General features: G+C 35.2%; 1 protein-coding gene across 6 annotated transcripts in view; it reads right to left on the bottom strand.

Annotated features, from left to right (window-relative positions):
- Positions 1-14,347, bottom strand: part of TMEM117 (transmembrane protein 117) — a 496,249-nt gene that overhangs the window by 155,171 nt on the left and 326,731 nt on the right. For all 6 annotated transcript variants that reach the window (XM_072798249.1, XM_072798248.1, XM_072798250.1 and 3 more), the window contains one exon: positions 6,130-6,227. In XM_072798249.1, coding sequence (XP_072654350.1) covers positions 6,130-6,227 — 98 coding nt within the window. The remainder of the gene's footprint in view (positions 1-6,129; positions 6,228-14,347) is intronic.

The following is a 14,347-nucleotide window of genomic DNA, read 5'->3' on the forward strand; positions in this document are numbered from 1 at the left end:
AGAGTTAAATCTTTCAGGCATAAACACAGAATTTACTATTTAAATGAAAATCTCCAAATAATATGACAATAATATGACAAGACAATAATGCAACATCAATCACCTTTTTATTCAGAAGTAGAAAATTTACACCTAACAAGAAAACGAGTTGAAGTGCATCCTTGGATCTCTCTGCTTAGAAGAAGCGAGACTTAAATGGAGCCTGTTAACTTTTGTGAGGTGTTTAAAATTAAGGTGACTGATTAAATAGGTACAGTTACCTGATTTGGGCTAGAAATGTTCTGCTTTTCCTCAGTTACAGAGGCAGCTTTTAATTAAAGATAGACAACTGCTTCATAAGACATGTTGAGATGGTAGGAAAGCTGAAGGCTAGAAGACAAAATTCAGCCAGAGAAAAGATACAGGCTAATTTATTACTTGGGAAGTGAGGCAAAAAGTTCTGCATACTATAGTTGCCCCAGAACCTTTCATGAATTATTGTCTAATGTAAAAATTTTCCTCATAATTATGATGGAATTATACAGAGCATATTAAATTAAAATTAGTACCCTTTCATTATAAAGCCAAAAAAAGAGTAATACTTTCTAATTAAACATCTAGAGTCATAGGATCTTAAGTTTGATGAAAAGTTAGAAGTGATTTACGTTTTTTCTCATTGAATGTGAAAATCCTTCTACTGCATCCCTGACAGATGATCTAGCCTTTGCTAGAATACTTCTACTAACAGGAAATCCAGCATTTCATCAGGCAAGCTTGCTCAGCATTGAGAGGCTCACATTATCAGGGAATTCTTTAAGACATGAATCTAAATCTGCTTCCATGTGACTTACCTACATCTTAGTCCGCTTGGGCTGCTGTAACAGAATATCTCAGACTGGCTGGCTTGTAAACAACATATTTCTCACAGTTCTAGAGGCTGGGAAGTTTAAAGTCAAGGCACCAGGATGGTTTCATTTGGTGAAGGTCCTCATCCTGGTTCATAGCCTACACCCTCTCACTGTGCCTTCACATGATAGAGAGGGCTAAGGATCTCTCTGGAACCTTTTTTTTTGTAAAGGCACTAATTCCACTCATGAGGAAATCTACCCTCATCACCTAAGTACCTTCCAAAGACCTCACCTTCTGGGTACCATCATTTGGGCATCAAGACTTCAAGTTACGAATTTTAGGACACAAACATTCATATTCTTTCCTCTGGAGCAAAGCAAACAGAATTACTCTCTCTTCAATATTTTAATCTTATAATAAAAAATAGCATTGCACGGCTGAAAAGGATCATGCAAAATAACAAAACACATCCCTTTTGAAGAGAAAAGAAAGGAAGTCATACAGGGCATCCATACAGCTGCATACTAGAGACCTATTGTTAAACCCCTCTTGATGGACATTTCCGTCAAGATTCTTCAGTTTTTTATATTACTTTATTATATTTCATTGTTATTTTATGATTATCATTTTGTTTCCCAGACCATGTACATGAAGATGATAATCATTTCTTGATTAGCTCTTGTCTGGTGAAAGCTAAACAATTTTGTTAGACCTTATTAATGAACATGATCTTCAAAACAGGACAAATAGCAGCTGCTACATTTGTTTCCCAGTTAAGAGTTAAGATAATCATGATCAAGAAATGTCCACCCAAACTATTAAAGCACTAGATAAAGTAGTTTTCAAAATATGGAGATACTAATTACCCGAAAAATAAAAGATAATCTCTATGCATCAGAATAGAAAAGGAAGTACACAATAGTACACTGATGCATATATCAACATATTACTAATATTCCATTTTCTCAGTTCTCCTGGAGTGTCTAAGTAATTATAGACCACAGTTTTGACCAAATGCTTTGCCACTATAACACCTGTATCACCATTTTTCCAACTTATATCATCAGGGTTGTTTGTTTTTTGTTGTTGTTGTTGTTTTTGTTGTTGTTGTTGTTTTTTGCCTTTTGCTGTCCAGCGCTTAAAATAAAAATTCCAGCCTTCTGTTACAGCAACACTTTGGTTCCAGGATCAATTTCCGTATACAGCAGGATGCAGTTTCAAACAATCCCCACATCTCAGGGGCTTAACATTTGCAAAGGATTATTTCTCACTCACACTATTTGACCACTGTGCTGTTAAGAATGCCTGGTTTCCGCTGGTAATTCAGGGAACCTGAATGAGCAGGGCTCCAGCTAGATGTAAACTTCCCAGTTGCTACTACGAGAAGAGCTCTCTTTAGGGGTGCCCCGGTGGCTCAGTCTGTTAAACAGCGCCTGTCTTCAGTTCAGGTCATGATCCCAGGGTCCTGGGATCAAGTCCTGTGTTAGGCTCCCTCTCCCTTCTCCGCGGGGAGCCTGCTTCTCCTTCTCCTTTCTTTCACTCTCAAATAAATAAATTTGTGCTTTCTTTCACTCTCAAATAAATAAATAAAATCTTAAAAAAAAAAAAAGAGCTCCCTTCAGTGCTTCTCATTGCCAATTAAATGCTTCTACCTAAGGGTGTCCAGGTAGTTCAGTTAGTTAAGTATCTGACTCCTGACTTCAGGGTCATGGGTTCAAGTCCTGCTTTGGGACTTATTCACTTAAATAAGAAAAAAAAGAAAGCTTCTACCTAAATGTGACACGTCACTTTCATCCCATTTTAATTGGTCAAAGCAAGTCATGTGGTCAGAGGAGACAGAAAAATGCAATCCTCTCCTATGTCTGGAAGGCAAAGAACTGGAGTATTTGTGAAGCCCTAATAAACACCAAATTTCCCAATCCCTCCTTCTGCCAATTCCTCTACTAATCACAGGAGAGTGTTTCCCTTATTTTTTTTTTTAAGCTAGGCTAGGCCTTCGGGAAATATTATTCCAAGATACTTCCCATCAAAAGACATACAAAATGTATCACAAGAGAAAAAATAAAATGGGGAATAGGAGCTAACAGAAACATCATATTACTTGACTTTAATATCTTTATTTTTATGGAAGTATAGTTCATACACAGTGTTATATTAGTTTCAGGTGCATATTACTTGTTTTTTTTTTATATCTATGTTTATGTGTATATTTGCTTCAGATACAAGTGAGTGGAAATGTTTTTCACAGCCCCTCTGGAAAATAAAAACAGTGTATGGAATTAACCTAGGATTTACATTCTTAGGTTTTTGTTCTATTTAATTAACAAAAGGGCCGGAAAAGTGATTTTGGAAGGAAAGTTCTATAAATATTCTTCCCTCTCTCATTTAGTATTTTTCACACACGACAATTTAGTCTCATCCCCGACATCAAAATCCATGTGCTATAGCAGCCTCATCTTTGCACAATTACAGAAAGAAACAGGAACCGTTTTCTTCAATGTAGGGACATCTATCACTAGGAATCAAGTAAGAGCTCAGCCCACTGCTGCAAAGGAAATAGTTTCTGACAGACATTTATGAGTTAAAGCAGCTACATGTTGGTAAAAGGTAAGTTTACCAGAACAAAATTGCATGTTGTACTGTTGAAACTGCTGCATATAATCACATTGCAACTTATGAAAGCTTCCTTTGCAAAATTTCTTCTCTAGCATAGGTTTTTCACACTCATCTCCCTTCCCTTAACTGGGACAAAACCAAAAGAAAAAAAAACCTCTTTTTGAGTGGGTAACACACAGTGTGTAAATACTATCTTTTGTTTCATTTGAAACCTTGCCAAAGATTTCTGTATGCTATCTCCTAGAGCTAAAAAAAAAAAACAAAAAAAACAAATGCCCTTTATACTTGCTAAATCTCTTTTATCCAAAAAGTATGAACAAAACAGAAGATTTCATTGCTTCCCACGTAATTTCCATATTCAACTTTTTGCATCGGATTTTCCTTTTTTAAAACCATGAAAACTGTTGACAAGATAATCTAACTGTATAGAAATGGATAAAATAGGAAAAATATTTTTAGAGTAGCATTTAAATTTTCCTCCAGTTATTTTATGTTCTCCATGATTTGAAATACTACTTTTGAAATATGACAATAAAAACTCATCTCTCAAATATATCATCTAATAATTGATAATTTTACAAAAACAATGACTACAACAGTGTGAATTTATTAACCTGAACTGCTCTCCATTCAAGAGTATTATCTATTTGCCAGTGACTAATTAAATTATTTGTATAGTATTTAAAATATGCTCTAGGTTATCAATTGGAGCTATGTTATCACATCTGTCAAAAAAAACCCATTTGCATAAAAGGGATGGTAATACGTAGACCTGAATATTAATGTTCATGGAAAACATACTAAGATACTTAAGGAAAAATCCAGTATGGATTCCTCTCCTCTGAAACAGCAATTGCAATTAAGAGTAGCTAATGACAAAAATCAGAGAGGCCTTCAGATTACCATATGCATGGCTCACTTTTGCAAATATTATACATGTGACCTGAGTCACTGGCCACCTTGAACATAATTAGCAGGCTGCCTTTGAAGATGCATTAAGTAATATAAAATTAATGTAAACATAGTAAATTCATATTGTTTTAAGAGAGATAGTCCATAAACTCTTTTAATATTAACATCTATCTTTTTAAAATTATGATTCCTAAAATCATAAAATTTCTACAGGGTTTAATGACTCCCCAGAATCTTGTATTCCTTTTTTTAAAAAGATTTATTTATTTATTCATGAAAGACAGACAGAAAGAGAGGCAGAAACATAGGCAGAGGGAGAAGCAGGCTCCCTCAGGGGGCCCAATGTGGGACTAGATCCCGAAACCCAGGATCATGCCCTAAGCCAAAAGCAGATGCTCAACTTAGAGCCACCTAGGTGTCCCCAGAGTCTTGTATTGCTAATATAGCACCATTACCTAAAAAGAGACTAAGGATAATCATTTGGAAATCATTTGGAAATTTGCACACTGATGTATCCTTTGCTCTCTTAGAGGTAGGCTAGTTATAATGATGTAAAACTGGATCTCTGGAGTCAGAGACCTATGCTCACAACAATAGCGCCTACCTTATAGGATTGTTGGGATTAAGTGAGCAAATACATAGCATGTTAAATACTTAGCATGGTGCCTAGAGCAAAACATATGCTCAATAAATATTTTCTATAGCTATATCCTATATTATTTAGGGAAGCTGCATGGGTAACTTGCACACAGGAAAAAAAATTTAAAGGCTAAATGCACCATAAAAATAGGCCACACTTGACTTATAGAGACAAGGCTTAAATAAACATCCACAAAATCATATTCATTTTTACAACACTATTTGGAATCTACTTTTGTTTATCTTCTAAGAATTGAGTTCAAAATGCCATATATATCTACCAACATTTAATTACAGTGTTAAAGCCCAAAGATAGCTTAGAGTGTGTATATCATCCCATGATTTTTGTAGCCTGTGCATGAAAAAAGAAATCAACCCTCGGAATTAAATCCAAGAACAAACACATTTTTTTCTCTACCATTTCAAAAGGCAGGTGAGCAGGATAGAATTTACCCTGCACAAGGTAGCATCAATTTGAGCACTTCTGTGTGTTAGTTCACACACCCTTTCATATATCAGGCTGACTCTATAGTCGAGTGGTATCACGCAGTCAGGCAAAAGTGCCCTTCTTGATGTTTTCTGTCTAAACTTGTTCAAATACACATAAATAGTGGTGATGCTATGCGAAACAAAGTTCTATAAGACATGGAGTATTTTGTAATTGCAATGATTGGGCTAGAGAGCTAAAGGAAGTTACATAAAGAAGAAATGCCAATGAGCCAGATGTGATTTGTAAAGAGGTTCTCTCTCTGTATAACTTCTTCAAAGCAAAATTATATCCTGTCAAATATACTGGAAATTTAGAATTTACTGGAGACATTTTTATAGCAGATTTCATTGATGAAAATTATAGCTTGTTTTTGCTGAATCAAAAACCTACTTACCTCTGGTAAAATATGTATTACTGTATTAGCAAATGTATCTCTTGTAAATGTGTATAGGCAACAATGTGTAAGCAGAAAGTAATTCATAAAATAATTAGGATAATGGTTTTAATCATCTTAAATGGAAGACAGTATCCCCTGGAAATGCCTCTCAACATAGAATTCTATGCATCTAAAACAAAACTACATTCAACTCAAGTCCTTTGTGAATGATGAAAGGCAAAAATCTATAAACAAAATAATTTCCTACCAGAATAAAATGATCCTAACATTTCCTTTCTTCCAGAAAGCTCTTGCAGATTTTCCCCAATCAGGATAGGGCTTGTCCTGAAGCATCATATCAGTGACCTGAAGCAATAAAAGAAATTTATTTAGCACTTTCAGAAATCTTACATTTAGGTGTAAATATTTATATAATTTACACTTTGTCAAGAATAAAATATGTACGTATCTTAACACTAGAATATATGCAGAGACAAAATCAAGAATACATTTTCAATTAAAAATTTTAGTAGTTCATTTGACTTTATGTAACAAATGAATATATTTAAGATCACCCAACATGTCAACTACTGAGACTATGCTTTAAAACATCAGTCAAGATTACCTTATATAAGGAGACATCTTTAAGCAATTGTTAACCTCTTCATAGACACAAAACATACATAATAAATAAAATACCATAGTTTTTGCTTGTCTAAATCAGAAACTCCAAGATCCAACTATTTCTCTACATGTCTACATTTCTACCTATATCACTAGTCAAAATATTACCTTCCCTTCTCTCTTATTTTTTCTTTCAATGATGCGTGAGGGGGGCACCTGGGTGACTCAGTGGTTGAGCATCTGCTTTTGGCTCAGGGTTTGATCCCAGGGTTCTGGGATCGAGTCCCACATGGGGCTCCCTGCAGGAAGCCTGCTTCTCCCTCTGCCTGTGTCTCTGCCTCTCTCTCTGTTTGTCATAAATAATTCTTTTAGACTTAAAAAAAATGACATATGAAGTATGAGACTTGACCCATTTTTATAGAATATTTATTTTAATAGCCTAGTATTCTCATACCTCCTTGCCATTTTCAGTCCTATGTTTTCTTCTAAAAAATATTCTACTTCTCCTTCCCACTTGCACAGTCTGCCCATCTTCTGAGGCCTTGGCAAAATCACATCATCATCACACATTGTGACATCTTCACAGTCCACTCCAACTGTAGTTCTGGATCAGTCCCTCTTATGTCACTTACCACTTTCCACTTTCTATTTAACTTACTATGTACATCTGTTCTCTCTTCAGTAGGCTTCAAAATCCTTGAAGGTGAAGATTTGTCTCTATATCTCTTCCAATGTCTAAGGTTCTTTTATATAAAAGCCTTCAAGATATTCGCTTAATGAAGAAATGACAAAATGATTTTATATAAATGCGTGGTTTTATTTATTTTTCATTTTCTTTTAAGATTTTACTTATTTATTCATGAGAGACACACAGAGGTGTCTCGATCCCAGGACCCTGGGACTCGATCCCAGGACCCTGGGATTATGCCCTGAGTGGAAGGCAGATGCTCAACCACTGAGCCCATCCAGGCGTCCCTAAACACTAGTTTTTAAAAATGCATTAACAAAATAAATTGCTCATTGATCATACCCATATTAATGATTTCAGAAAATGTCCAAAGTATCATAAATAGATAACCTATTGTAAAAGCATTTATAAAAATCTGATGGGGTGGGTAATTAATTTCCTTCTTTTGATACAGGAAAAAATATTTGTATATGTGTACACACACACTCACACACACACGTTTTCCTTTTTCCAGAAAATCTGCCTTCCCTTCAAGAGAAGAATATTGTTTCATTAATTGGATTTGTATTTAATAATGTCCAAATTCAAACCAACAAGGCTAATTCAAAATTAAGAAAATGCATATAGAATGAGATATACTGAATTGAGTGAGGAAGAATTTTCATCATCCATTAATACAGACTTCTCTCTCTTGCTTTTTTTTTTAAGATTTTATTTATTCATGAGAGACACAGAGAGGCAGAGCCATAAGCAGAGGGAGAAGCAGGCTCCCTGCAGGGAGGCTAATGTGGGACTGGATCCTGGGACCCCAGGATCATGATCTGAGCCAAAGGCAGATAGATGCTCAACCACTGAGCCACCTAGGTGCCCCTCTTTATCTTGCTCTTAAGATGTTAATATTGCACTTAGGTATAGCTTCCAACAATGGCCTGGCCTGGAATTAGTGAGATTTAATCATTTATGATGAAAGACTTTTCTTCAGTGGGGAGTCCTTCTGGATCAATGACCCCTTCAATCGTCCTGGGCTTTCTGTGGAAGGCACATCAATTCTCAAGCAAGCCCATCTTATTGTGCTACCCAGCATCTAAGAAGTGCTCTCTGGAAACATTCACAGGCATGCCAGGGCTTCACAGGCTCATTTAAATTGCAATCAGAACAGAGGTTAAGGAGCCCAGTCTCCAGGAAATACTCACTCTTAATTCTTCTTTATATTCTTTCTCAAGATAATTCTTGGAATAGAACTCCCAAGTTTCTCTTGGTTGACGAGAACCAAAAGAAGTTCACTGCTCTTTACTGAGCAACACTGTAGATTTATGCCCGCTCTAACACAGGGCTTACAATAGTTTTGTGTGATGTGGCTTTGAGTCTTCAAATTCAACAAATGCCATGAATGATTTTAATACAAACTCTCAGTTAACTTCTTGAAATTATTAATGACATTGATAACTGTGAGTGCAACTAACACTAAAAATTCAAAAGGGAAAACATTGATTTCACCGGTTTTTAAAAGGAAATTTAGTTACGATTTTCTCATCTATTATTTTCTTCTTTACAACTTAAAATGACAAGTTTTTATTTTCTCCCTCTAATGCCCAAGCTTTGCATCTTCAATCAAAGAGAATTCTTATCTGTCAGAATGAACGAATCTTTATCTTGACAGAATAAAATTTGAGCATGGATCAAGTGAGTTACACTGTTACTAAAAAGTGAATGAAGGCAAAAGGAGAAAAATTTAAATTCCATATATTCTTGGGCATAAAAAGAGTTTTATATCATAGCTTCCCTTAAGGAAGGAATTGTTACTCTTCCAAACAGCAATTTCATCCACTACCCCTTTGTAACTTTCTTGAATAGCAACTCTTGTGTCAAATTTTATTTTTACAAAACCTCAAGGTTAAGTAAATAAATACTTAAGTAAATATTTCATGTTTTACCAGTTCCTTGTAAGATTTAATTAATTCTGTTCAGCAATATTTACCCTGTTCCAGAAAGAATCTACATGGTAATAAATATTTCCAAGGAACAGAATGATTACTGGGTGGATTTTATTCAATTTTCAATGTTTTCTCCAGGGCACTTTCTGGGAAATACTTATTATATTCTCTAGAAGAAGGCAATCTGCTGCTGTATGACCAATTATTACAGCAGCGTATTTTGTAAAAATGACATTCAAGGATAAAGGATTTTCTCAGGAAAATGGCAAGATGAGGCGAAAAAAAAAAAAAAAACATATTTTTTCCCCCTGATGCCAGACAGCTGGTCTTTTACACCCCCAGCTCCAACTCTTTATTTTAAGTCATATCATCAGATCAATGTCAGGTCACTTGCAGCTAAATTGGCAGGAGCAGAGACAGTCATTAAAGGGATGCATTCAATAAAGAAAAATCCAATTACCTTCTGCATTAGAGAAATCAAATTCATTTCTGGTGTTGGTCAAGGACAGTCTTTGTGGGAAAAGATGCAGGAAAGGCAAGACTGAAGACCATGCACAAAGGTTGCTGTGTAGCATAAATACAATACGAAACTTGTTGATGCTTCTCCCACAGGAAGATAATTAGAATTTGAAATCCCAGGTCTTTCTTTCTAAGCTGGGAGGAATCTGTTTTAACTCTTTGAATATCACAATCCTTGCCTTTGCCTTCATCCCTATGAGGTCTCTGTGCAAACTCAGAACTTCATTATAGCCCTTATCACATTATGCCTTGTCAGGTAATCTTTCACAGAATAGAAACTATTTTAGGGCATGGGTATTGTGTAATCTGAGTGAGAACATGAATGTTGAGGTTTAAAAGTCAGTAAGTGATTGTAAAAGCAATTTATCTCTACATAAATCTAACTGGAAACTTTGCTTCCCTACGAGTGGAACCGATACGACATGAGGGTAAAAATGGTAGCACAAAGACAGCAGTGACAACAGTAATATCTTACATTTGCTATAGAACTTCATGGAGTACAAAGCTCCTAGAGGTACTTTTCTTAACAACTATCATGGGAACTTTATAAAGTGAGTCATTATTTTCACCTGTCCACCAAGGGAGAAAGAGAAATCAATGAGACAAAATAACCCATCCGGGTCACACACCTAACGCACTGTTCTGTGCACCAGTTCTGGAACTAGCCTTCCTGGCTGACTTCCGAGTTGTGTCTCTTACTAAGTTTTTGATTTGGGACAAATTAATCAACCTCTCTGTCCCTCAGTTTCATCATATGGACACACTAGATATTAGTAGATGTTCTAAGAATTATTGATGTTTTGTTGTCATCCGGGAGTCCACGTAAACCTTTTGCTTCATGTGACTGTGTTAAATAATTGGATTTAGAGTCAAAGGGCTTGAAAGCAGTCTCATCTCTTCCATAAAGACAAGACTATCGTATGTTGAATTATTAGAAACTGATAAAGATATAGCATGGTGTTAAAATATGTTCCAGACTAAAATTGCTGTGAAAAATCAAACCTACTGCCAAAGGTGGCAATAATCCGAGATGGTTTTATAGAGGATTCATGTAATGTAAATGAGCACTGATTTGCATCCTGTATCATCCTCCAGTTTTACCCATTTTGTTTTCTTAGCCTAATTATAAACTACTCACCAACAGGTACTACACACTGTATCTATAGTCTTCTTTGATATAGTTTAATGTTAAGCATGCGATATTAGTGAAAAATACTGATTTAGTAGAGAGAAAAGGTCATAATGTAATAACAACTATGGCTACATAGGGCCACTCGAGATTGTTATTATGTAGCAGAGTATCACTTAAGAGAAATAAGTGCTACTCTCTTAATACACAAGCAAAGGCATTAAGGTTATTAATGAGCAAACATACATAATTAATTTTGCGTGTTATTTTGCAACTTCTTTCTATTTAACAGTGTATCTTGAACATCATCATATACCAGTACATATATAGCTATTTACATAGTTTCTTCTTAAGCAAGGTTTCAACAGAGCCAGAGTTAGTCTCTGGAAAATTCTTCTAAATCTTTCAGGTCATGTATGCAAGAAGATTGATAGAAGTTTTCTCAAATTTTAAGGGAACCCTGAATTTTTTGATAAAATTGCAAGTAAGTTTTTTTTAAGATTTTATTTACTGGGGGATCCCTGGGTGGCACAGCGGTTTGGCGCCTGCCTTTGGTCCAGGGCGCGATCCTGGAGACCCGGGATCGAATCCCACGTCGGGCTCCCGGTGCATGGAGCCTGCTTCTTCCTCTGCCTGTGTCTCTGCCTCTCTCTCTCTCTCTCTCTGTGACTATCATAAATAAATAAAATTAAAAAAAAAAAGATTTTATTTATTTATTCATGAGAGACAGAGAGAGAGAGAGAGAGATGCAGAGACACAGACAGAGAGAGAAGCAGACTCCATGCAGGGAGCCTAAAATGGGACCTGATCCCAGGCCTCCAGAATCATGCCCTGGGCCAAAGGTGGCGCTAAACTGCTGAGCCACCCAGGCTGCACAAAAAATTGCAAGTAAGTTTTAAAGATGAAAGAAACCCTTTTAGACTATCATTAATAAAAAAAATAAATTTTAATTTGAAATAAATAATTTCTTCTTTTGCCATATATTTACTATGTGCATTCCACTGAAATGTTCCTATGTTGTTCTAATTATTATTTTTATAACTAAACTTCATTTAACATATGTATTATTTATTCAGATTTTTATTTACTCCCCAGTATGAGCATTGGCCAAATTATCTAATTTTTACTTCTTCTCCCTCTGCTTTCTTTCCTTCTATCATCTTATTATACTTACATTATTTTACCCATTAACTTTTTGACTCTTTGAATATCTCATATCCCTATTTTATTCATCATCTTTAAATGGTATCTTCCTCCCTCATCTATAAAAGATGAGAAAATCAAAATACTATACTTTCTTACACTATACATCATTACTGTGCTGTTTAGGTCTGGGAGTACTCATATTCTGATTCATAATCAGAAACAATGCATTTCTTTTAACTCTAGTCCTACAAAACTCAGAGATCTTTTCTGTACTTCTGCTGGAGTTTTTCCACTACTTCTAATGCTTGCACTTTGTTCTACAACATATTCTTCAGGAAGCATCATGATAACAATGTAGCTTCCAATCAATTGTTTAATTTCTTTATACTTGACTAATAATGAGGCTGAATGCAAAATTACTGAATCACCCTTTTTTTAACCTTAGAATCAAAGAATTCATACTGTTGAGCAATGCCATGGAGAAATCTGAAAAAAAAAAAAACTGAAAACTGGATTTTCCCCCATATTTATAGGTGAACTGGTTTTCATTGTTTAGATGCCCAAAGTTTTCTTTTTTCTATTTTGAGTATAATAATTTTGCTGTTTAAAGATTGTTGTCTGTCACTTTTCCAGGTACAATTGGTCTTCTCAGTCTAAAGATTCAAGTCTCTACTCTCTTAAATCTTTTGAGAATCCTTAACTACTCCTTTTCTTTTCCATTATTTCAGTTCTATTCTTTAGACAAACAATTCTGTAGATCCTGGTTTTCTCTGTCTTCCTTTTCTAACTTTTCTTTCTTTTCTTTTCTTTTTCCTTTTCTAACTTATCATTCCATTCACTCAATCATGTCCCTTACCACGATTTTGGGTGTGTTGATTAATGTTTGTGGAGAATCCAATTTGATCTTTATTTCTCTAATTTTCTTTCTTCTGCATTTCTTTCCTCAGCCTACCATCCCATTTCATCTTCTATTGTCTCAAAGCAAAATTCTTGCATCATTGCTTTGAAAACTTATATAGACAATGACTTCACGAATTTTTTTTAAATTCACTGGGCTTTTTAAAAGCACAATTTTCCTCTGATTCAGTTCGTGTGTGTGTGTGTGTGTGTGTGTGTGTGTGTGTGTGAAGGGTTCTTCACCTGCTACAGGACTTAATTGTTATTTTCTTCCTCTGTTATTCTTAGAGACAAAATGCTCATGCTGTTTCCTTTGGAACTGACTGCCAACTGAATGAGTTTTTTCTGGACTAGCATTCTGCAAGAGGCTCCTGTTGAGTGTTGGGGGTGGGGGAAGGGGAGGAGGCAGGGCCCAATCTCAATCATCACAATCATCACTTCCCCTCCCTATTGCTCCAGGCCTCTCAGGGAGTACCACCTGCCTTGGAGAACTGTCCTTTGCCAACTTTGCCTGAGATCAGTAGTCACCGTATCTCCTCTTAGCATTGTCTTGAAACTTGGTTGACAGTCACTACATTTGGCAATCCTTAATCACAGATTGTGCTTCAGAGTTAAAGATACGATTTACTCTTATTTAAGATAAAGTTAGCATCTCTGATTCTCGTACTCCATGTTCTTTTGTTTGGTTGCCAAAATCTTCCTACTTTAAAATGAAAATTCTATATTGCTATTTAAAGTGGTTATTAAATGGCTTATTATGTGACACATATTTTTGGCAATTTTGAAGCCATATTGTTAAAAATAATTACTGCATCTGTGATATTCTTCTCTTTTTTAAAAATAGTACCTATCAGATGACCTATTAACATTCAAAATCACTTTGTAATTAACCTTGTTTTGGATTGCCTTTCCCAAATACAACTTTGTTAAAAATAAAATAATTAAACATAGTATGAGATTTGCAGGAATTTGAACATAAGGCAGTTTCAGATTTTCTGAGAGAGGATTTTGAAGAAAAGCTTTGCTTTATATTCAGCATATGTCATAATATAAAATTTTAATTAGGTTATCTGGCTACCCATATTTATTATGTAAGTGAAATGTGAAAAGTATTTAGCCAATGGAATGCTAAGCATGCTGTAAGGTCATTTAGTAGGTAGAATTTTCATCTCTCAAGAATAACAGTCATAATCGTTTTCCAATTTGATGTTGTCTCTTATCTCATGAAAATTACAGCAAAATATGCCATCAGCAACAGATGATTTATATGGATTTCTATAATTACTTTTTAAATCTTGGATAAAGGTCCTTGTATAATTGTTATCATGATCAAGACATTTTTATTTTTTAGCTCCTTGTCCACTTAAGAAAGTTAATCAAGACTATTAGTGACACACGGCCCCTCACTGCAATATTCTTTCCCTGGTTTTGTTGACGTTACTTTTATTTGAATTTCATTGAGACACATACAGGTACATGCCAGAAAAATTATTTAGATAGATTTATTAGGCGGTACATGGCACTTACTAAGTACAAATAGGCAATTAAT

This window comes from Canis lupus, chromosome 25, assembly GCF_048164855.1.
Source record: "Canis lupus baileyi chromosome 25, mCanLup2.hap1, whole genome shotgun sequence".
Taxonomy (NCBI): domain Eukaryota; kingdom Metazoa; phylum Chordata; class Mammalia; order Carnivora; family Canidae; genus Canis; species Canis lupus.